The sequence below is a fragment of the Amblyraja radiata genome, chromosome X (assembly GCF_010909765.2).
Source record: "Amblyraja radiata isolate CabotCenter1 chromosome X, sAmbRad1.1.pri, whole genome shotgun sequence".
Classification (NCBI taxonomy): Eukaryota; Metazoa; Chordata; class Chondrichthyes; order Rajiformes; family Rajidae; genus Amblyraja; species Amblyraja radiata.
The window spans coordinates 13,521,062-13,545,849 of record NC_045999.1 but is presented as its reverse complement, the minus strand read 5'-3'; the positions used below and the strand labels follow the sequence as shown (position 1 = coordinate 13,545,849).

The window sequence follows — 24,788 nt, the reverse complement described above, 5'->3', positions numbered from 1 at the left end:
ACGGTTCATTCTGCATGGCAACACGGTGACACAGAGGTAGCCTGACAGCACCAGAGACCCCGGTTCGATCCTGACTACGGGTGCTGTTGGTACAGAATTTGTACGTTCTGCCACGTGACCATGTGGGTTTTCTCCGGGTGCTCCAGTTTCCCCCCATCCTCCAAAGACGTGCAGGTTTGTAGGTTAATTGGCTTCTGAAAATTGTCCATAGTGTGTAAAATAGTGCTTATGTACGGGGTGATCACTGGTCGGTGTGGACTTGGTGGGCCAAAGCTGGGTGGCAGTGTGAACTGCGGGGAGGATGCTATGAGGATGCAGGGTGACTTGGACAGGTTGGGTGAGTGGGCGGATGCATGGCAGGATGCAGTTTAATGTGGATAAATGTGAGGTTATCCACTTTGGTGGCAAAAACAGGAAGGCAGATTATAATCTGAATGGTGTCAAATTGGGAAAAGAGGAAGTACAAAGAGATCTGGGGGTCCTTGTTCATCACTCACTGAAAGTAAGCATGCAGGTACAGCAGGTAGCGAAGAAAGCTAATGGCATGTTGGCCTTCATAACAAGAGGAGTTGAGTATAGGAGCAAAGAGGTCCATCTACTGTTTTACAGGGCCCTAGTGAGACCACACCTGGAGTATTGTATGCAGTTTTAGTCTCCAAATTTGAGGAAGGATATTCTTGCTATTGAGGGAGTGCAGCGTAGGCTCACGAGGTTAATTCCCGGGATGACGGGACAGTCGTATGTTGATAGAATGGAGCGGCTGGGCTTGTATACTCTGAAATTTAGAAGGTTGAGACTTACTTAGACTTAGTTCCTCCCACACTGCTGAGTGCATTGGGCAGCAAGCTTTCGCCATTCTGTTCGGTTATGTGCGACGTCTTCCACCCTGTGGTTCCACCCTGAAGGTTGAGAGGGGATCTTATTGAAACAAAAAAGATTATTAAGGGTAGAGGCAGGAAACATGTTCCCGATGTTGGGAACAATAACGGACAATAACGGAACAATAATGGACAATAACACTAGAGGCAGGAAACATGTTCCCGATGTTGGGGGAGTCCAGAACCAGGAGCCATAATTTTAAGAATAAGGGGTAGGCCATTTAGAACGGAGACGAGGAAAAACTTTTTTTACCCAGAGAGTTTTGAATCTGTGGAATTCTCTGCCTCAGAAGGCAGTGGAGGCCAATTCTCTGGATGCTTTCAAGAGAGAGTTAGATAGAGCTCTTAAAGATAGCGGAGTCTGGGGATATGGTGAAAAGGCAGGAACGGGGTACTGAATGTGGATGATCAGCCATGATCACAGTGAGTGGCGGTGCTGGCTTAAAGGGCCGAATGGCCTGCCCCTGCACCTATTGTCTATTGTCTATTGTCCATGCTGTATCTAAAGTCGAAAGTGAGGATCCTCATCCCCAAAGCACTCATCAGGAACATATATCCAAGTGTCCATGACAGATTAATTAATCTGCACCTAAATAGGAAGGGGTTAATCTGTTCTAATCAAAATTGGCCAACATATCTTTTTGAGGGGAGATCACAAATTAATTAATTTTTTGGAAGTAACGTTGTATATTGCTGAAGGCTTTGCAATTGATGTGGTGTTCAGGGACTTCTGTAAGGCCATATGTAAAACAAAATGTGAGGGCCCACAGTTGGTGATTTGGATGAAACGTTGGCTTGGCTGCAGTTGGTAGAGGGTGATTTTTTGATTTGAAGCCAGTGGTGTTCCATAAGGTCCACTGCTATTTGTCATATATATATATATATATATACATATATGAACGATCCAAATAAGAATGTTGGAGATATGTTTGGCAAGTTTTCAGATGACTGGAAAATTGGGAGTGTTGTTGATAGTGAGGATATTCTTAGTCGACAGGATGGTTTGATCAACTGGTAAGGTGGGCAGAGCAATGACAAATTGAATTTAGTCCTGATAAATGCTGGTTTTACCGTGGAAACAGGCCTATGGCCCACCGAGTCCACGTGGACCATTGACCACTGTGTTATCCCACTTTCCCATCCACTACATTTGTGGAATTCCCTGCCACAGAGGGCAGTGGAGGCCAAATCACTGGATGGATTTAAGAGAGAGTTCGATACAGCTCTAGGGGCCAGTGGAGTCAAGGGATATGGGGAGAAGGCAGGCACGGGTTATTGATTGGGGATGATCAGCCATGATCACAATGAATGGCGATGCTGGCTCAAAGGGCCGAATGGCCTCCTCCTGCACCTATTTTCTATGTTTCAATGTTACACACGAGTAACAATTTACAGAGGCCAATTAACCTACAAACTCGCACGTCTTTGATTATGTGGCTGGAAACCGGTGGTCTGAGGATACCCACGTTATCACAGGGAGAACATGAAACTCCACACAGACGGTACCCATGGTCAGGATCCTACCTGGGTCTCTGGAGCTGTGAGGCGGCAGCTCTATTAGCACCTCCCTAGAAGATTTCGAGATCCAATAGGTATAGGACCTACAGATGAATTATATGGCCCTTGGGAGTATTGTGGAACAGAAAAACCAGTGTGCAACTTTACAGATATGTGGTGGTGGCAGCAGAGGTAGATAATGTGATGAAGAAGGCACTTGGAATGCTCGCTGTCACTTGCTGGGGCACAGAACATACAAGCAGGTGGTTATGGTACAATTGATAAAACATTGGTTAGGCCACAGCTGGAGTACAGTAGATAGATTGTTCCCCAATGTAAGCTCAGCGCATGGGCGGAAATCACTTTTAAAACATGGGGGGGGGGGGGGGGCAACCTCCTCGTAAATCTTCTCTGCACTTTTTCCAACTTAATGACTCCCTTCCTGTAACAGGATGACACAATGTACCAACAACTTTGTTACAACCCTATCTACTTGTGATACCACTTTTAGGGAACTACTCACTCCTTGAATTCTCTATTCTACCACTCATCGGCCCACTTGCCCAACTGATCAAGATTCTGCTGTATTTTTGAAGACTATCTTCACTGCCTATGATATCATCTACTATAGTACCATCTAAAAACTTGCTACTCGTGCCTTGTACATTCTCATCCATTTCGTTGATAGAAAGCACAAACTGCAATCAGCTCAGCACTGATCAGTGAGGCACATCACTAATCACTGGCCTCTAGTCTAGTCGTCTATCTCTCTCTAGTTACCCATTATCCTGAATTTAAATAATATCTCTTTTGATTCTCCTTAACTTAATCTGCTGGAGCTATCCCCTGCCCACTTTTGACCTCTTGATTTCCTTCAAAACTATGCTCCTCAGGTCCCTCAACTCTTCCAGGGATACACTTGATCCCGGTTCACTATACCTGTCCCATGCTTTCTCCTTTTTCTTGTGTGTGGGGGTGTGTGAGGGGCACTGGGTGCAGGGCGTGTGTGGAGATCTGTGCATGTGGGCACTGCGTGTAAGGTGTTGGCCCTGTGTGTGGGTGCTCATGTGTGAGTGTGGACACAGTGTGTGTGTGGGGGGGGGGGGGGGGGGGGCACTGGGTGTAGAGTGTGTGTGGGCACTTGGTGCAAGGAGTTGGCAGTGTGTGCGGACACTGGATGTAGGCCATGTGTGTGGGCACAGTGTATGGTGTGTGGGTGATTGTGTGTTGGCACTGGGTACAGGGTGTTGGCCATGTGTACAGATACTGGGTGTAGGGTGTTGGCTGTGTGTGTATTGTCCCATGTCTGCACCAACCACACTATAACATGCAGGGCCCCAGGACAGTCTGTGCTCCCTGCAGTCCCTGGATTAATGGTGTGAAGCTGTTGCTGCTGAATTGACTGGGTGGTGATTTACATCCCTAGACCGCCTGTGGCTGCAGGAGAAGCTCAAAGTGGAGAAGCTGCAGCAGAGGATCCAGCTGGCACTTCAACACCTACTGCAGAAGCACCACCGAGAGGATGGCGTTCTCACCAAGGTACCCGGCTTCTCCACCCACTGGCAGCTTCATCTATTGCCACCTGTAATTGTCTGCAAGGAGGCTTCCAACCATATTGTTGTGCATGGAGGGATGAGTGGGTCAGAGTGGGTGAGGGCAGGAGGATTCACGATTTGACCACACTCCACTGTTTTGCTGGTCAACATTCTGGTGCTGCCTTGTGCTGGATTTCCCCGGCTGCCCGAGTTTCTGATTCAGTGAACAGAGGTTGGGCCACTGGTGCAGTAACCCAGTTCTACGGTGCCCAGGAGAGAAGTCGGGGGGACCTGCACAATGAGCTCCATTCACATTAGCCTCTGAGCCACAGTTAAATAATTCACAGCCAGAATTATCAAGAAAGCCAGATCAGAGTGAATCTTTTTTTCCCCAGGATGGAAAAATCAAATACAAGCGGACATACCTTTAAGGTGAGAGGTACAAAGGTTAAAGGAGATGTGTGTGGACATTTTTTACACACAGAGGGTGGTGAGTGCCTGGAACGTGCTTCTGATGGTTGAAGCTGATACGTTCGCGGCATATAAAATACTTTTGGATAGGCACATGGATATGCAGGGAATGGGTGTCGGGGTAATGGGGAGAAGGCAGGAGAATGGGGTTAGGAGGGAGAGATAGATCAGCCATGACTGAATGGTGTAGACTTGATGGGCCAAATGGCCTAATGCTGCTCCGAACTTCTGAACATGTTATGTGCATGTAGATGTCATGATCTTCGCACCGTGCTCGGCACAGACATTATGGGCCGAAGGGCCTGTTCCTGTGCTGTACTGTTCTAACTGTGGGCTCTATAGGTGCATGACCATTGTCGGGCAGTCACTACAGTGCCATGGCTGTTTGTTCAGATGACCACGGCGGTCTGTGGCTCCAGCACACACATGCTGCCTGGCACTCAGCACTCGGCTGTCGATAGTACCTGGAGAAGACTACTCGCGACCAAACTGGCGCCACGTGCCGACATGTCGCGGGGTGACGCCTGTACGGTCATGAGTAGTCGCCCTTTTTCTGGTCGCCGCTGGATTTTCAACATTTTGAAAATTTTCGGCAACCTGCTGCGACCATGACGGGTGCCGGCAGTCGCCGAAAAAATTGCGTAAGTGGGACAGGCTCTTAACCATCACTGCCACTGAGCACGGTCCTCGCCCCTTCTAGATTTGCCTGGTTGATGCACCAATTACACACCCATTATGTTGTCCATCTCTTCTGCCGTTTAATTGATGCCTTGACTTGAGAAATGCCGAATGCAGCTCAGGCAGCATCTGTGAAGAGAGTAACGGTCAACGTTTCAGGTCCGCAGCCCTTTGCCAAAATTGAAACATTGACTGTTTCTCCCTCCACAGATGCTGCCCAACCTGCAGAGTGTTTCCAGCATTTTCTGTTTTATTTCTAAGGGTCATGTGTAAACAGATGAGTATAGTTCATCTTGGCATCATGTTTGGCACGGATATTGTGGGCCGAAGGGCCTGTTCCTGCGCTGTGCTGTTCTGCATTCTATTTCAGATTTCCAGCATCTGCAGTTTTTTAATGATTTCTAGTCTTTATCCCGCTACTAGATGCAGCACAGATCGCCACAGGAGATCCTTTGTCCCTGTGGCTATCAAACTGTACAACTCCTCCCCCTTCTGTCATGGGGTAGACTGACTCCCCTTCACCCCCCCCCCCCCCCCCCTCCAATCTTTGCACATCCCCATCCTGGACTTTCCACTCGTCACTTTAATTTCATGTATGTGTTATATAACTGTCGGCAGACCAATCTCCCTCCTGTCGGCTGGCTGTCCGCTCACACTGAGAAAGGAATTGTCCTCTGACCGTCTCACCCTTCTCTCTGCAGCTCCTATCTAAAGTGACTACATTACGAGCACTGTGCAATCGACACACGGAGAAGCTCTCCTCATTTAAAGCAACACACCCCGACATCGTGCGCGTGCACTTCCCACCGCTGTACAAGGAGCTGTTCGGCTCCGAGTTTGAGCAGATGATGCCAGCAGAAGGTTAACGATTGGCACCAGCGCACACCGATGCCAGGACATCCTGCCACGGGTGAAGTGAGAGGACACTGGCTCCATGCCCCAGCCACGCGCACAAGCCCAGGAGATCAAAGAGGTGGCACGGTCCTGGCAGGGAACATTGGGGCGGGGTATTAACATTAGTTTCCTAGTGAAAGTTGAACCTGTTTTCTCATGCATTTAGTTTGTGTAGAGCACAGTGTACAGTGACATTATAATGCTGAGAAGCTTATTTAGAGCCAATCTTTTACAGGGTATATTGAGTAAATACATTGAATATAGCATTTAATATCAGTATATCATTTTAACCTTGATGTGCTGTGAGATGATATATGAATCTATATTTTAAGCACCTTTTCGCAATTTGTACATGATATGTTGGTATTTATTAACTCTGTTAGAGGACATGCACAAGAAATGTTATTGTGGAGTGTACAGGAGGAGTTGGGAGTTTCAGATGCTGCTGTTTAAGTTGATGCTTGTGTGTTGTAGGAATGCCCACACAATTAGTTTGGTTTACAAAACGCACTCCACTTTCCATTGTCTGTGTGGCTGGTTAGTGTGCAATTGATTTGGTTCCAGAATAGTACAGTGAAAGGAGGTGGAAGCAAATAATTTATTAAATACAAAGGCTTGTCTGGACCACTTAAGAAAGAGTTCTATTTTTATAACCCTCGTACAAATATTAGGAAGCACTTAAAATATTCCTGCAATAAAAGAGATGTGATTTGTGTAAGATTTTGTTTTGTAAGGCAAGACAATAATGGAAAGAATTGTTATTTTCTAAAGGCTTGGTAATATTTTCTTCTGAGACCATGTCTGATTCTGTCTTGTGAGACATTTTTCATCTGATGTTTATATGTTTTCCGGCAAATGTCCTTGAAATGGAGGTTTCCTCGTGGAACAACATTCCAAAAATGTGTGAGTATGTCGAATAGTCCAAAGCACACGTCTGATTTTGGGTGGGGAGTGTGGGTGGGTAAGGTTAGATGTGGGTGTACATTGGTGGATGGCAGCGAGAATGCATGGGTGTGTGCAGGAGGGGATGTATGGGTCTGTGTGGGGCTGTACGGGTGACAGAATCGGTGTACCTTTGGAGGCGAGTGCGAAGATATGTGGGTGTACATGGATGTGTGTTTGTGGGAGTGTGCTCACTTGTGGTGAGTCTGGGTCACTGTTGCTTTTTGCACGCCTCATTCCTCCGTAGTGCAATATGTAAAAGGGCACTGACTGGTGCATATTTAACCCCTCAGGGAAGTAAACGGTGTGTTTATGCAGTCACTTCTTGTGCTAAGGGCTGTCGTCTGGATTATTTATGTGTGTGTCCGTGTGTGAGGCAGTCCCGGAATTAGTCTGGCTCGAGGATCACTCGGGATGATCGGAACTTTGCACTTAGGCCAGTGTTTGTTTGAAATGCAGTTACCATTGATACACTGGCTGGTATTGTTGTTACTGTGGTCTGTTACTATCAGTACACATGGCTGGCATTGTTACTGGGGTGTGTTACCATTGGTACGCATGGCTGCCACTGTTGTTACTGTGTCGGAAGGAACTGCAGATGCTGGTTTATACCAAAGATGGACACAAAACACTGGAGTAACTCAGCGGGCCAGGCAGCATCTCTGGAAAAAAAGAATAGGTGACGTTTGGGGTCGGAACCCTTCTATGGACCCCCCTTGCCACCATGCACTGGCACCAGCAGGACCTCCCTCTCCCACAGCTCCGTATATTGTTTGCTCTTTCACAAATCTGTCCAACCTGATCTTGGCTTTGGTGTATTATTGTCATATACACCAGAGTCTAGGACGAGAGATCATGGCCTCAGAATTAAAGGACATTCTTTTAGGAAGGAGATGAGGAGAAATGTCTTTAGTCAGAGGGTGGTGAATCTGTGGGATTCTTTGCCACAGAAGGCTGAGGAGGCAAAATCAGTGGATATATTTAAGGCAGAGATCGATTCTTGATTAGTGCGGAGGTCAGATGTGATGGGGAGAAGGCAGGAGAATGGGGTTAGGAGGGAGAGATGGATCATGATTGAATGGCGGAGTAAACTTGATAGGCTGAATGGCCTAATACTACTCCTATCACTTATGACCTTATGCACTGAGATTCAGTGAAAAGCTCAAGAAGAGTCTGAAGAAGGTTTCCGACCAAAACATCACCTATTCCTTTTCTCCACAGATGCTGCCTGGCCTGCTGAGTGACTCCAGCGTTTTGTGTCCATATTGGTGTTACTGTGGGCTGTTACCATTGGTATGCGTGGCTGGCGATTGTTGTTACTGTGAAAATGATCCAGCATTCTGACTGCATTTGAAAAACTAGAAGAAGAAATTCCTTGTGGTCAGATGGAGGATTTGAAATTTTAGCTCAGGGAGGACCTTTGGTTATAATGAGGGTACAAATAGTCAGGTACGTTTTTCAGCAACACAACAAGGAGATGCGGGCCTGAGGTGTCGCAAACAGACTTCACAATAAGATTGCTTACGGTTACTATTGAGTTACTAGACAAAGTCTTTCAAAACCTCAGCCATAGTACAAAGATGGCTCAGGCATTGCTTTACCAGTAGGACTGCTTATTTTGGTGGACACCTCTATAGAATACTGATCATGCCTAACTTGTTCATCACATTATTCAGGAGTTGGGTTTGGCAGTCTCGACGGCCTAGCTGCTGCCTCTGCTCTGGCGAGTGCTCTGAGTGTTTATGCAGCCCAAATCTTGCTGTATTCTATAGGGACAGTGCAGTGCCAACCTGCCCACAGAACGGCAGATGCTGGTTTACACAGAATGCTCGACTAACTCAGTGAGCCTGACCCGATGTAGATGAGATGCTGCCTGACTTGCTGAGTTACTCCCTCACTCTGTGTCTGGTTTGGTGTGAGCAGTAAGTACCAGGGCGTGTCCCTTCTCCTGCCATTGGGTGTGAGGGAGGATGCAATCAACCAAACAGTTTTGCACAATAATCTTCCCCATCTGTGGAACACCCTCACTGGGGTCGTCAGCCATGGCTATGTCCATGAGTACTTCATCCGAGGGCCCTCTCCCCCTCAGCCCATGGCCCACACTGCATCCTCTCATGCTCATTCTCACAGGGCACCAACCCACAAGTCTAACATGCCTTCCTGTGTGGGTGGCCCATGCACAGCTCCCCTTCATCAGTCTGAAGAAGAGTTTCTCCAGAGATGCTGCCTGTCGCACTAAGTTACGTCTATCCCTTTCACAGTTAGCCGTGTTTGGATCATCCAAGTAACAGCCCCGTGACCAACCTCGACTTTTCCACAATTCATAAACAAGCGTTAAGAGTAAACATGAGAAACACAACTTTTTACCACCTCGGTGTTTCTTATCTTTCATTGCTTTGGATCCTTGTCCCTGGAGATTCGTCTTCATTGTCTAGTACCCTCACGCCAGCAGGCTGGGAGTTTAAGGAGGTGTTTTGCCATTCATTACTGTACTCTTGTGCTTTGTGCTTCAGGTCAGTGTTCTAGCCCCCAAAGAGCAGGATGTAACACCGCAAACTCTGGCTGAGTAATGTCACTCCACTCCTGGACGGCCCAAAGTCACACAACATCCCCAACAACAAGCAATTGTCCGTGCTGTCACAGTGTCTTCAAACAAAAGAGATGAGCTACAAATCTTGGAAACTTGAAATAATAATTTTAAACACTGAAAACACTCGGCGAACCAGGCAGCATCAGTGCAGAAGCGGAGAACTCTAAATGGACCACCCTTAGAAAGGAGATGAGGAGAAGATTTTTTACTTAGAGGTTGGTGAATCTGTGGCATTCATTGCCACAAACATCTGTGGAGGCTGTCAATGGATATCTTTAAGGTGGAGATTGACAGATTCTTGATTAGTACGGATGTCAGGGGTTATGGGGAGAAGTCAGGAGAATGGGATTGAGAGGGAAAGATAGATCAGCCATGATTGAATGGCAGAGTAAACTTGATGGGCCGAATGGCCTAATTCTAGAACCTATGAGAACACTTTTGAGCTGATGAAGGGGCCCAGAACGTTAACCGTTACTCTTTCCATAAGATACAGTAGCAGAATTAGGCCATTCTGTCCATTGAGTCGACTCCACAATTCTATCAAGTCTGATCTATTTTTTCCTCACAGCCCCATTATCCTGCCTTCTTCCCGTGAACCTTGACGTTTTCTCATCAATCTCCGCTTTAATAATACCCAATGACTTGGCATCCCCCGCTGTCTGTGACAATGCATTCCACAGATTCATCAACCTCTAGCTAAAGAAATTCCTTCTCATCTCCATTATAAAAGTACATTGTTTTATTCTGAGGCCGTGCCCACTGCTTCTAGACGCTACCATTACTGGAAACCACAGATGATGCCTGACCTGCTGTGTTTACAGTATTCTATGCCTTTATTTTTTACAACACCCTCCACCCACTGTCCCAGATCACTGACCCTGTATACAGCCTCCTGTATCTGTGCCAGACCAAGGGTTAGTGCTGCTTGCACCACAGTAACAAAGAACACCAATGTCAAAGTGCTGCACATCCCTCACAAGGTGTCTGGAGCAGGACAGGTTCACAATTCAGATGACCCTTTGCGCAGAGATGGTGAAGTGTAATTAATCTGGGGTAGGGACCGACCCTGAACATTGTCTGCCCTTTTTCTTCCAGTCTGGCGTACTGAGTTCCTCCAGCAGTTTGTTTTTTTGCTCAAGATTCCCGCATTTGTTAAGGGCTTGGACACGCTAGAGGCAGGAAACATGTTCCCGATGTTGGGGGAGTCCAGAACCAGGGGCCACAGTTTAAGAATAAGGAGTAAGACATTTAGAACGGAGACGAGGAAACACTTTTTCTCACAGAGAGTGGTGAGCCTGTGGAATTCTCTGCCTCAGGAGGAGGTGGAGGCAGGTTCTCTGGATGCTTTCAAGAGAGAGCTAGATAGGGCTCTTAAAGATAGCGGAGTCAGGGGATATGGGGAGAAGGCAGGAACGGGGTACTGATTGGGGATGATCAGCCATGATCACATTGAATGGCGGTGCTGGCTTGAAGGGCCGAATGGCCTACTCCTGCACCTATTGCCTATTGTCTATCTGCAATTTCTGATGCATCTTTGGACCTGCAGTTAAGGTTCTCCATGTCCCGGTGTCAGACGTGTACACAGGTGCCCTTTGCTGGTCATTCTGTGCCTCTCCACCACCCGTTGGTTCCCCAACTGATCAGCGACTCAAGATGAAATAGTGCACGGTGGCGCAGTCGGCAGAGTTGCTGCCTCAGCGCCTGTAACCTGGGTTCGAGCCTCTGTATGGAGTTTGCACGTTCTCCGTGCGACCACGTGGGTTTCCTCCGGCTGCTCCAGTTTCTTCTCACATCGCCAAAACATAGGGGTTTGTAGGTTAATCGGCCTCTCTGTAAATTGTCCCTATTATGAAGGGAGTGGATGAGAAGGCGGTATAACATAGAACTAGTGAGAACCCGTGATCAATGGTCAGCATGGACTGATCGGGCTGAAAGGCCTGTTATCTTTCAATCAATTAATGTTTGGAAACAGCTTCCTCATCCTAAAGGCAAGCAGGTTTGTGGGTTATTGGCCTCTGTAAATTGTCCTTTGTGTGCACGGATAGAACAAGTATTCAGGTGATCGTTAGTCAGCGCAAACTCAGGGCCGAAGGGTCTGTTTCCACGCTGTATCTCTAACCTAAACTAAACTAAACTCTCTTGCGGTTTATGAAGGGATTTGCTTCCTTTCTGCAACCTTGGCGTAGTGCAGAGTTGTACTTGACTTCTTGACAGAAAGGTGAGCAGGAACTGGCCAGTGATGTGGTTATTTTATGAGTTACAGCATCAGTGTTGCTCACTGGTGATTGGGGTTGACTCACTGCCAGTCAGGAGATGTCCTGGCCTTGGCAGCCCAGCCCCCCCCCCCTCTCCAGTGGCGTGAGATAACAAGTGTAACACAAGTTTAACAGTGTTTAATAGGCAAGATACATGAAACTGCAGATGCTGGAGTCTTGAGCAAAACACACCGCAGTCATGCAGCATCTGTGGAGGGAATGGTTTGTTTTGTGTCCCTTCTTCAGACGTGATTTCACCACCTCCCTCCACAAATGTTGCCTGGCTCACTAAGTTCCACCCGCAGTTTGTTTTGTGCTCGTCATTTAGTAGCTCACTGTTTTTCCTTGTCCTTGCTCTGAATAACCCGTCAACCGTCTCAAGTGAGATGTCTCCACCACCTACATCTATGACTATGTATGGAAACTCCTCAGACATGGCCTCTGGGCAGCACGGTGGCGCAGCAGTAGAGTTGCTGCCTTACAGCACCGGAGACCCTGGTTCGATCTCGACCACAGGTGCTGTCTGTACGGAGTTTGTGCATTCTCCCCATGACCTGCATGGGTTTCCACCCACACTCCAAAGACGTACAGGTTTGTAGGTTAATTGGCTTGGTAAAGTGTAATTTGTCCCTAGTGTGTGTAGGATAGTGTTAATGTGTGGGGATCACTGGTTTGTGCGAACTCGGTGGGTCGAAGGGTCTGTTTCCGCGCTGTATCTCTAAACTAAACTAAACTGAACATAGCCACCTGCACTTTGAATGATGGTCGGCATGGACTCTGCCTGCCCCGTGCTGTCTCTCCCTCTCTCTGATTCTTGTCTTCCACTTTCCCAAGTGTTTGCACCGTGCACAATAGGTGACCTAACCTGCCACCCGTTCTATGCTACTCGTGTTGCTCCCCACCTAGCAGTATCCTTCGAGGTGTTCTCCGAGAGTTTGCACACCACAGTTCATGCTCCTTCACATTGACAGCGAGTGTGGATTTTTAGAACATTTCAAAGCAGTTTTTAAACGTGCAAACGGTTTTTCAATCACAAGCAATAAAAGATATTTTATATGGTGAAAAATAAAAGTTTTCTTAAAAAATTTGTACCTAGATATTTGAGTTGCTGCGTGCGTGACTCTCACCCAAGCAATGGCCTGGTGTTTGGTCATCAACGTGTCTGGTTTCAATGGACTGTGTCCTTTGTACATGTTCGTCCTCATGAAGGAAGTGTTGTGTGTTGTGGGATGGGCCTAGGTGGACCTTTGCAGCTATATTATACTAGCCCAGTCTAAAGAGAAGTGTTAATGGGGCAAGCCCAGACAAGGCTTTTACTGTTACTGTCAGGTGGGATATTTTGAAATAGAATTTTATCCGTTTTTATAAAATCTTAGCAATTTTTTGTCTCCAAAGTTCAAACAATTTAAAGCTAAACTTCTAGCCATAACACCATGTCAAGCAATAAAATAAATATTCACTTTCTGTGCATAGCAAGACTTAGACCTGGGCTTGTAAATGCTGCCTGCTATTAATCAACATCACCATTGTAAATACGGGCTCTTTGGTTCAGAAGAATTTGCAATGGCCCATTAAGAGTCTCTCGAAATGTGTAGGAAGGAACTGCAGATGTGGTGATTTACACCAAAGATAGGTACAACATGCTGGAGTAACTCAGCGGGACAGGCAGCATCTCTGGGGAGAAGGAATGGCCGACATTTCGGGTCAAGACCCTTCTTCAGACTGTCTTCTTCTTCTTGCGTATGGCGTGCACAGCCTAAAGTTGTAAGACAACTTGTTCTATATGATCTTATTTGATTGTGCACGTCGTGTTGAAACAGGGCGGCCACGTGAAGGTTGCAATCTCCCACCCCTTCAGACTGTCTGAAACTCAGAGAAATCTAAAGAAGGGTCTCAACCCAAAACGTCACCCATTCCTTTTCACCAGAGATGCTGCCTGTCCCTCTTACTCCAGCGTTTTGAGTCTATATTAAGAGTCTCTCTTCTTCCCTCTTACAATTTTAACATTGACTCACCATGTACACAGTTATCCTTTTAAAATTCTGTTTGTTTCTGTATAGTTAAGGAAGAAAATTGTATTATCAAGCTGCTCGGAGCAAATATTTAACTGTTTATTAAATAAAGCATTATTACAACTGTATAATATCTTTACGTATCTGCTATCTTAGCCATAGTTACAAACTACGGAGTACTGTTTTGTGTTTACTGCTGTGTGGTGCTAGCTGAAATGCTTTTGTGACAAACTATCAATGTTCCTAAATAATGCATCCGTGCAGTCACCTTAATTTCACAAAGTAGGTCAGCCACTTGGGATGCGTACAAGGACTGGGGACAATCCTCCTTCTGGGCAAAGGACAGCATTGCTTCCTTTAAATGCACCTTTTTAGATGCCCCTTTGCCTACAGTCTGCCTACCCCAGATAGTCTCGCTCCTCACGGATTCCTAAACAAGACAAGTATTTTGATCTGTTTTTGTAAATAAAACTGTAAAAAGAGAGATTTAATGTTGTCTTTTAAAAATTCCGATTTTCATTCTAATATGAATGTTGTTATATTGTACTTAGAAACTGTACCTTTAATAATACCATTATGAAGACTGCAGTTGGCACATCGGTTTCAGGTGTGCTCATGTGCAGATACGCCACAATAAAATTATTGCTTACAGTGGACTCTGTCTGTGTCATCTTTTTTAATTCTCTTTTGCCTTTAAACAGTTCAGAATTCTTTCCGAAAGCCCTTCCCTGCCTCACCACACAGCTCATGCAGCCCCTCTCCGTCATCTTGACATCTGCTTGACATTCTCACACCACCTCGCCCTCTCCCTCTGTCCGCTTCTTCATAAGTTCTAGGAGCAGAATTCGTCCCATCAAGTCTACTCCGTCACTCAATCATGGCTGATCTCTCTTTCCCTCTCAACACCATTCACCTGCCTTCTCCCCGTAACCTCTGACACCCTTCCTAATCAAGAACCTATCAACCTCACCTTAAATATACCCAATGTCTTGGCCTCCAACTGATTCATCACCCTCTGGCTAAATATATTTCTCCTCTTCTCCACTCTAAAGGTACAGCCTTTAAATTTGGGGCTGTGCCCTCTAGTTCTAGACTCTCCCACTACTGGAAACATCCTTTCCACGTTCACACTGCCTTTCATTATTCCGTCGCTTTCATTAAGATCCCCTGTGCCCCCCCCTCCCTCATCCTTCTGAACTCCAGTGAGCACAGGCACAGAACCTTCAAAAGCCCACCATACATTACAGAGATGGGGGGGCAGGTGGGGTTGAGGAAGCAGAGAAGCTGCAGATGGACTTGGACAGGTTGGGAAAGTGGGCATAGAAGTGTCAAATGGAGTACAGGGTAGCAAAGTATACACTCATGCACTTTGGTAGAAGGAATAAAGGCGTAGACTACTTTCCAAATGGGGAGAGTATCTTTGCATCTACGAGAAATCGGGGGTGCAAAGAGATTTGGGAGTTCTGGTGCAGGATTCCCCAAAGGTTAATTTGCAGGTTGAGTCAGTGGCAAGTAAGGCAAATGCAATATTAGTGATCATTTCTCGGGGGCTAGAATATAAAAACAAGGATGTAATGCTGAGGCTTTATAAGGGGCTGGTGAGGCCACGTTTGGAATATTGTGAGCAGTTTAGGGCCCCATATCTAAGGAATGATCTCTGGGATCATTCTTGTAAACCTCTGTACCTTCTCCAAAACCATCATTCCCCCTGTGATTGTGTGGGTTTTCTCTGGGGGCTCCAGTTTCCTCCCACACTCTGAAGACATGTAGGTTCATTGGCTTCGGTAAAATTGTAAATTGTCCCTAGTGTGTAGGATAATGCTATTGCATGGGGTGAGTGCTGGTCGGCACGGACTCAGTGGGCTGAAGGGCCTGTTTCTGTGCTGTTTAAAGACTGGTCTCTGTGGTGCAGCAGGGAAGCTCAAAGACTAGACGGGCGGAGGTGATGGGGGACTCAATATGAGGGTCTGACAGGTATTCCTTTAGCTGCAAGCAAGACTTCAGGATGGTGTCCAAGGGTCCCGACCAGAAACGTTGCCTGTCAATGTTTTCCAGAGATGCAGCTTGACTCGTTGAGTTACTCCAGCACTTTGTGTTGTTTTTGTAAACCAGCATCTGCAGCTTTGTGTCTCCAAGATGTGTTGCCTCCCTGGTGCTGGGTCAATGATGTTTAGTTTAGGGTGTACTGAAGTACAGTGAAAAGCTTTTTGTTGCATGCTAAACAGTCAAAGGAAAGATCACAATTGAGCCATCCACAATGTACAGATGCAGGATAAAGGGAATAACGTTTAGTGCAAGATAAAGTCCGATTCAAGATAGTCCGAGGGTCCCCAATGAGGTAGATGGTAGCTCTCTAGTTGTTGGCAGGATGGGTCAGTTGCACCACAACAGCAGGGAAGAAACTATCTCTGAATCTGGAGGTGTGCGTTTTCACACTTCTGTATCTCTTGCATAATGGGAAAGGGGAGAAGAGGCAGTGACTGGGGTGAGACTCGTCCTTGAGTGTGCTGGTGGCCTTGCCGAGGCAGCGTGAGGTGCAATTGGAGTCAATGGAAGGGAGATTGGTTTGTGAGATGGTCTGGGCTGAGCCCACAATTCTCTGCAATTGCTTGGATGTCACTTGGAATGAGTGAAGAACATCCTTAAATTAGGAGAGTGGGCAAGGGGTCCCGCCAGGTGAGGCGGAGGAGCTTGGAGCTGGTATCAGTACGTGGTAGTCCGATATTGTGACAACAATGGAAACGTGGCTGAGGGAAAGGCAGGACTGGCAGCTCGGGGTTCCTGGGTGTAGTACGAGGGCCGGCGAAGGCGGTGGAGGACGGGTCACGTGGGTGCTGGAGGACGGGCATGCAGCCGAGAACAAGGAGGACCCGGGTTGGGGGAAACCGCCGAGAACTTCATTGAATGCAAACAAGCAAATGCCTGACATATTTTAAACATAGAAACATAGCAGGAGGAGGCCATTCAGCCCTTCGAGCCAGCACCGTCATTCATTGTGATCATGGCTGATCGTCCCCTATCAATAACCCGAGCCTGCCTTCTCCCCATATCCCTTGACTCCACTAGCCCCTAGAGCTCTATCTAACTCTCTCTTAAATCCATCCAGTGACTTGGCCTTCACTGCCCTCTGTGGCAGGGAATTCCATAAATTCACAACTCTGGGTGAAAAGGTTTTTTCTCACTTCAGTCTTAAATAATAATAATAATAATAAATTTTATTTAATGGGCGCCTTTCAGACATCTCAAGGACACCTTACATAGATTAATAGAAATAAAAACATATAATCAGAATAAAATAAGTAATAAAGACATCACAGAGACACAAATTAAAAACAGAATTCAGTCCAAAATCAGAAAATCAAAAACACAGTGTGAAGAGAGAGCAACGGCAGCCAAAGCGCGCCAGCGTCCGCTCTCTCTTCACGGCAGCCATCTTGGACACAGACTTACAGGATTACATTAGACAAAAAAAAAAAAAAATGACCTCCCCTTTATTCTAAGACTGTGGCCCCTGGTTCTAGACTCGCCCAACATTGGCAACATTTTTCCTGCATCCTGCATTTTGGCTGAAAACATTTCTTTCCTACTCGACTGTTCAGTGGGAAGGTTCAAATCATTGATTAATGACAAAACTCCCTCTTCTCCCTCTCCCACCGTGCAAAAAGTACAGAAAACGCACACCTCTAGATTCAGGGACAGTTTCTTCCCAGCTGTTTATCAGGCAACTGAACCATCCTACCACAACCAGAGAGCAGTCCTCAGCCACTATCTACCTCATTAGAGACCCTCGGACTATCTTTGACTGGACTTTACTGGCTTTACCTTATTCCCTTACTGGCTAAACGTTATTCCCTTATCATGTATCTGTACGCTGTGGATGGCTCGATTGTAATCATGTATCGTCTTTCCGCTGACTGGTTAGCATGTAGCAAAAGCGTACCTGTACTTCATTGTACTTGTGTAGGTGATAATAGAATCATAGAAAATAGGTGCAGAAGTAGGCCATTCGGCCCTTCGAGCCAGCACCACCATTCAATATGATCATGGCTGATCATCCAAAATCAGTACCCCGTTCCGGCTTTTTCCCCATATACCTTGATTCCCTTAGCCCTAAGAACTAAATCTAACTTGAAAACATCCAGTGAATTGGCCTCCACTGTCTTGTATTTCCATGGAGAATTCCAGATTCACAACTCTCTGGGTGAAAAAGTTTCTCCTCACCTCTGGCCCAAATGGCCTACTCATTATTCTTTAACGGTGACCCCTGGTTCTGGACTCACCCAACATAATAAACTTGAGTATTGCTGTAATGCTCTCTCTGATCAACACTGCAACCTCCACTCCACACCCCATTTGCCGAAACCCTTCTTCACTCCCTCCAAATTCACTCTCCTCCCCCTCCACTCACTCCCCTCCCCATCACCCTCTCCTCTCCCCTCCTTCACTCTCTCCTCATCACCCTCCTGAAGAAGGGTTTCGGCCCGAAACGTCGCCTATTTCCTTCACTCCATAGATGCTGCTGCACCCGCTGAGTTTCTCCAGCATTTTTGTGTACCTTCGATTTTCCAGCGTCTGCAGTTCCTTCTTAAACAAGTACAATGAAGTAGTTACACTGAGAGTCTTGCTTGCTGCAGCATCACAGGCACAGACGGACACACAAATAACACATGAAATTCCACAAGCACATAAATGAAAAAAATATTGTGTGATAAAACAAGATATTAGTGCAATAGGCCATAATAGAACAAGAGGTCTGAAGAATTAGTGCAGGAAGGATTTGGGTGTAAATATAGGGGGAAGAAGCGGAGGACGATGAGGAAGGAGGATAATGGGGGGGGAGAGAAGGGAGGTAATGGAGATAATGGGGAGGAGAAGGAGTGGGATATGGCAAGGAGGGACCGAAGGTAGGCGCAGAATGATAAGGGGAGGGGATCGGATGGGAGAAGGATGGATGAAAGCTGTTTGAGGTGGGAGAATGAGGGGGAAGAATAATGTGAGAGTAGGTGAGGGATGGATGAGGCGGGGGGAGGAAATTGGAAGAGTTGGGAAAAGGGGTAGGAAGATGGGCAGGAGGGGAGTGAAGGAGGGTGATGAGGAGAGAGTGAAGGAGGGGGAGTGGAGGAGAGGGATGAGGAGGATGGGGAGTGAAGGAGGGGAGGGAGTGGGTGGTGGGGAGGGGGAGTGGTGGTGGGGAAGGGGAGGAGAGTGATGAGGAGGAAGGAAGTGAAAGAGGGGAGGGAGTGGGTGATGGGGAGGGGGAGTGGAGGATAGTGATGAGGAGGAGGGAAGTGAAGGAGGGGAGGGTGAGGGGGAGGGGGAGTGGAAGGGGAAGAGAGTGATGAGGAGGAGGGGAGTTAGGGGGAAGGAGAGGGTGATGGCAGGGGAGTGAGAGGAAGGGGAGGAGAGTGATGGGGAGGGAGTTAGGGAGAGGGTGATGGGGAGTGGGAGGGGGAGTGGAGGAGGGGAAGGGGAGTGATGAGGGAGGGGAGGAAAGTGAAGGAGGGGAGTTAGGGAGAGGGTGATGGGGAGTGGGAGTGGTGGTGGGGAAGGGGGGGGGATAGTGATGAGGGAGGGGAGGGAAGTGAAGGAGGGGAGTTAGGGGGAAGGAGAGGGTGATGGCAAGGGAGTGAGAGGAAGGGGAGGGGAGTGAAGGAGGGGAGTTAGGGAGAGGGTGATGGGGAGTAGGAGGGGGATGAGGGGAGGGGGGAGTGACTGGTTGCATGTGTTGCTGCAGGGGGTGGAGAAGAGAAGAGGCCGGAACGTTTGTGCGGGACTGGCGGCTCCGGGGTCGGGTGTTGTGGCGCTCGGGCAACATGGCGCTGTGCTGGTGAGTGAGTGGGGCCGGGGCCTGGGGTGAGTGAGGCCTGGGGCCGGGGCCTGGGGCCGGGGCCTGTGGCTGGGGCCGGTGACGGGGAGGCGGCGGTGGGACCGGCCCTGCGGCTCAGGGGGAGGGAGGCGAACCCCGGCGGTGGGTCTGGGGCTCCATCACGGGGGGGTAGTTCGGCCCCTCACGGTGCAGCCTATCCCCTCCAGTCTACTCCATCCACACTTGCCCCAGGACAGCGGCCAACATCCCCCACCCTCCCCTCTAGTGATGCTGCCCAAAGATCACATAGCGGAGCGCTCTGCTATAGGATCTTTGATGCTGCCCTGCCTGCCTGCCTGCCCTGTCCCACTGAGTTACTCCAGCATTTTGTGCCTATCTTCCGTTTAAACCAGCATCTGCAGTTCCTTCCTACACATGATTCTATCTTGTGTTGTTGTTGTGGGCAATGGATTGATCACCACTTTATTTTGACAGGGATGTGCAGCCCAAAAATGGGACTGAGGAGTTTTTCTCCCACGAGATGTACAATCGCTACTCCCTGGCTCCAACCTTCTCGGAATTATGTGAAATGGTTAGCAGGTACTGGCATAGTCATTTTTTTACGTAAGAATGTAAGAGATAGAAGCAGGTGTGGGCCATATACTGTGAGTTAAGGTCACCCTGCTTTTCATGATTTAGTGCTCTTCAAGTCATAGCTTTCAGGTGAGAGGGGCAAAGAGCAATTGCTCCCGATGTTGGGGAAGTCCAGGACAAGGGGTCACAGCTTAAGGATAAGGGGGAAATCCTTTAAAACCGAGATGAGAAGAACTTTTTTCACACAGAGAGTAGTGAATCTCTGGAACTCCCTGCCACAGAAGGTAGTCGAGGCCAGTTCATTGGCTATATTTAAGAGGGAGTTAGATGTGGCCCTTGTGGCTAAGGGGATCAGAGGGTATGGAGAGAAGGCAGGTACGGGATACTGAGTTGGATGATCAGCCATGATCATATTGAATGGCGGTGCAGGCTAGAAGGGCTGAATGGCCTACTCCTGCACCTAATTTCTATGTTTCTATGTTTCTATGTGACGTTTTTTACACAGAGGGTGGCTAGTCCCTCAAGTTCTTCTTCTTCGTGTCCGGCCATCTTTCCGGTCACCTCACGTCTTTCCGGTCGGTCAGTGACGGTTGATGGTCGGTGGTTGCAGAATTGGCTACTTCAGTCAGTCACTGTGGTACAGTTTCTGTCGTCAGCATTGCCCGGGGTGCGCCACGTGGAGGCTTCTGCTTGCATCCCAGTCCCTCAAGTGGTAGTCAGTGTGGAACTTCCTGCAGACCCACTGAGAAAAGGCCAGGATGTGTCCCGTGGGATGGTTCGTGGATGCCTGACCTCCCCAACCAGCAAGACCAAACATCGACTGGGCGATCGTTTTAACTCCCCTTCCCATTCCCACACTGACCTTACTGTCCTCGGCCTCGCCACTGTCAGAGTGAGGCCCAGAGCACATTGGAGGAACAGCAACTCATATTTTGCTTGGGCAGCTTACAACCCAGCGGTATGAACATTGATTTCTCTAACTTCAAGTAACCCTTGCATCCCATCTCTCTCCATCCCTCCCTCTTCCTAGTCGTTGTATTTGTTTCATTGTCGTCCTGGTGAGTTTCATTGTCTGTAACTCTAGATCACAGCTAACAATGGCCTATTTCCTTGTTATCATTGTTACTTTTTTGCATATCTTCATTTGTTCTATATCTCACTATATCACCGTTTACATATCTCATTTCCCCAGACTCTCAGTCTGAACATCAGAAACAGTCTGATGCTGCCTGACCCGCTGAGTTACTCCAGCTTTTTGTATCTTCGGTTTAAACCAGCATCTGCAATTCCTTCCAACAGCTCCAAGATCTGGCTTAGTTGGCGGTGAGATCCCTCTCCCCTGAAAGATGCCTGCTGCATGGACTGAGTCCCATTCCCAGTCCCCATTGCCCCTGTGACGGCTGTGATGAGGATGAGATGGCTGTCCATTTCTTTGCAGGCCCTGCATTTACAAAGGAGGTCAAGCAAAGAATCATGGCTCTCATCGAGTTTCTCATCAAGCTTCCCATTAAGTTTCTCATCGAGTTTCATCCCATCAGCTCCATGACAAAAGGACTTTCTGGCTGTTCCCAGCGACGCACACCGAGCCAGACATCAAGTGCCACTGGATTGTTTGTCAGGGCGGCACGGTGGTGCAGCCGTAGAGTTGCTGCCTCATAGCGACAGAGACCCGGGTTAAATCCTGACTACGGGTGCTGCCTGTACGGAGTTTGTACGTTCTCCCTGTGACCGCGTGGGTTTTCCCCGGGATCTCTGGTTTCCTCCCAAACTCCAAAGACATCAGGTTTGTAGGTTAATTGGCTTCAGTAAAAAAATTGTGAATTGGCCCAAGTGTGTAGGATAATGCTAGCGTATGGGATGATTGCTGGTCGGTACAGACTCAGTGGGCCGAAGGGCCTGTTTCCGCACTGTATCTCTAAAGTCTAAACTTGTTGGTCATCGAGTGTGAAGTTTTACTGCCGTCTGTCACATTGCAGTCGGTGCTGATGGTCACACTGATGCAACCAGTTGCAAGACTCCGTTTGGAGGCAACTGTTGGACTTGTGTGTGACTTTAAAGTACTAAGGCAGTTCTGATGAATCCGTTTTTCCAAAGAAAGTGACCAATGATAAATGCCTGATCTCCCGGTTGTTCAGCACTTTAACTCCCCCTCCCATTCCCACACTGACTTTTCTGTCCTGGGCCTCCTCCACTGTCAGAGTGAGGCCCAGCGCAAATTGGAGGAACAGCACCTCATCTTTCGCTTGGGTAGTTTACACTCCAGTGGTATGAACATTGACTTCTCTAACTTCGTAGCCCTTGCTCTCCCTCTCTCTCCATCCCTCTCCATCCCTCCCCCTTCCCAGTTCTCACACCAGCCTTACTGTCTCCAACTACATTCTATCTCTGTCCTTCCCCCTCCCCTGACATCAGTCTGAAGAAGGGTCTCGACCCGAAACGTCACCCACTCCTTCTCTCCAGAGATGCTGCCTGTCCTGCTGAGTTACTCCAACATTTTGTGTCTACCTTGGATTTAAACCAGCATCTGCAGTTCGTTCCTACACAATGATTAAGCACCCGTAAAGAAATAATTAAACTGTTTATATTTTAACACTCTCTCTTCTCTAAAGCTAGTACTAGAATGGGTTGGTACAGGAATTCCTTGTAAATAAATAATTGGTAACCTTTCGATAAAACGATACTGTGGAATTCACTGCCTCAGAGGGCGGTGGAGGCAGGTTCTCTGGATGCTTTCAAAAGCGAGCTAGATAGGACTCTTAAAAATAGCGGAGTCAGGGGATATGCAGAGAAGGTAGGAACGGGGTACTGATTGGGGATGATCAGCCATGATCACATTGAATGGCGGTGCTGGCTCGAAGGGCCGAATGGCCTACTCCTGCACCTGTTGTCTATTGATACGATATGATAGAACTTTATTTATCCCAGGAGGGAAATTGATCTGCCAACAGTCATAAAAACACAAAATACATGAAACAGGAAATGAAATTTTCAGCCAGTTTATCCAGTAAAAAAGCTAAGCAAAAATCAATGTTAAATGCGTACAGAAAATTTTGAGCCACAAACTGTCAAATAACTGGATTGATTTTTAAGGCTAGAAGTCGGATATTTAGTGCACCTTTCTTGTGAATGAAAGCAATAGGAATTTAGTGAAGAGCAAGCATTGTGAAATATCTTTCAACTATCAGCCACCTCCGTCATTATTCAATTTTCATTCAAATCCGACTCAATGTCTTCAAATAAGTCAGTTGGCATTCCATCCTGCCCTAATCAGGGAACAATTCTTTTGCATTTCAAGAAGAAATTTGTTATTGCACCTTGGACAGCTTTAGAGAGAATTCCGTTTGCAACTTTGGCCAAAGTTATTGACATCAGTCTGAAGAAGAATCTCAACCCGAAGCATCACCCATTCCTTCTCTCCAGAGATGCTCCCTGACCCGCTGAGTTACTCCATAATTTTGTGTCTATCTTTGGTTTGAACCAGCATCTGCAGTTCCTTCCTGCACACTTGACATCAAGAATGTCACGAAGCCAAAGCCAATGGAGCCGTATTCAAACCCGCTAAGCAGTTTAAAGGTATGGAGGTGAGAAATGGCTTGACACGTTGGAGCGACCAAGCACACACCCAAGGTGGTGCAGCGGTGGAGTTGCTGCCTTACAGTGCCAGAGACCCAGGTTCGATTCTGACCACAGGTGCTTGTCTGTACGGAGTTGGTACATTCTCCCCGTGACCTGTGAGGGTTTTCTCCAAGATCTTCGGTTTCGTCCCACACTCCAAAGATGTACAGGTTTGTAGGTTAATTGGCTTGGTAAATGTAAAAGTTGTCCCTAGGTGGTGTTAATGTGCGGGGATCGCTGGTCGGTGCGGACTCGGTGGGCCAAAGGGCCTGTTTCTGCACTGTATCTCTAAACTGAACAAAACCTGAAAAAGTGTATGGAGCATTCATGACAATCCCTCCGGGCTCAGTTGAAACGGAAAGATGCTTTAGTACTGCTCGCCTCTTAGTCATAAAATTGCACACCATTTAGTGATGAGCGTTGATACTTTCTGTTTTTTGAGATCTTACCTAATGACAGAGATGGACAAATTCTTGATTAGAATGGGTGTCAACGGTTATGGGGAGAAGGCAGGAAAATGGGATTAGGAGGCAGAGATCAGCTATGATTGAATGGCTGAGTAGACTCGATGGGCCGAATGGCCTAATTCTACTCCTGTAACTTGTGACAGTCTAAAGTAGGTTTACATTTGTGAAGTAATGTTAAAATTGTCAAGAAAGAATGTTATAGTTTGAAAATCATGAAAATTTGATTTTTGAATATTAATAATTTCAATCGGGGCAAAGTGATTATTTAATGAGTGATCCCTTTTTCAAAATTAATCAATTAATCAGTTAATCAGTATAGTACTCGCCTATGGCCTAATCTGTGTAGGAAGGAACTGCAGATGCAGGTTTAAACTAAAAACAGACACAAAATGCTGGAGTAACTCAGCATGTCAGCCAAAGGAGCCAGAGATGCCGCTGTCCTGCTGAGTTACTCCAGCATTTTGTGTAGTATGATATGACTGGGTAGTGCGTGAACAAATCGTTTCTCTGTATCTGTACACATGACAATGATAAGCCAGTAACAATAATGGAGG

The 24,788-nt window shown here is 47.3% G+C and overlaps 2 protein-coding genes across 6 annotated transcripts in view; both read left to right on the top strand.

Moving 5' to 3' along the window:
* rora (RAR related orphan receptor A) overlaps window positions 1–7,790 on the top strand; it is a 110,655-nt gene extending 102,865 nt beyond the window's left edge. Inside the window, exons 9-10 of one of the 2 annotated variants that reach the window (XM_033015035.1) lie at window positions 3,802–3,914; window positions 5,761–7,790. In XM_033015035.1, the coding sequence (XP_032870926.1) occupies window positions 3,802–3,914; window positions 5,761–5,925 (278 nt within the window). In that variant the 3' untranslated portion in view covers window positions 5,926–7,790. The remainder of the gene's footprint in view (window positions 1–3,801; window positions 3,915–5,760) is intronic. The other variant, XM_033015036.1, reaches the window with a different exon arrangement.
* Window positions 7,791–19,482: 11,692 nt separating this feature from the next.
* ice2 (interactor of little elongation complex ELL subunit 2) overlaps window positions 19,483–24,788 on the top strand; it is a 71,189-nt gene continuing 65,883 nt past the window's right edge. For 2 of the 4 annotated variants that reach the window (XM_033014755.1, XM_033014756.1), the window contains exons 1-2: window positions 19,492–19,579; window positions 20,054–20,158. In XM_033014755.1, the coding sequence (XP_032870646.1) occupies window positions 19,566–19,579; window positions 20,054–20,158 (119 nt within the window). In that variant the 5' untranslated portion in view covers window positions 19,492–19,565. Of the gene's footprint in view, window positions 19,588–20,053; window positions 20,159–24,788 lie in introns of all 4 variants that reach the window. The other 2 variants (XM_033014753.1, XM_033014754.1) reach the window with 2 other exon arrangements.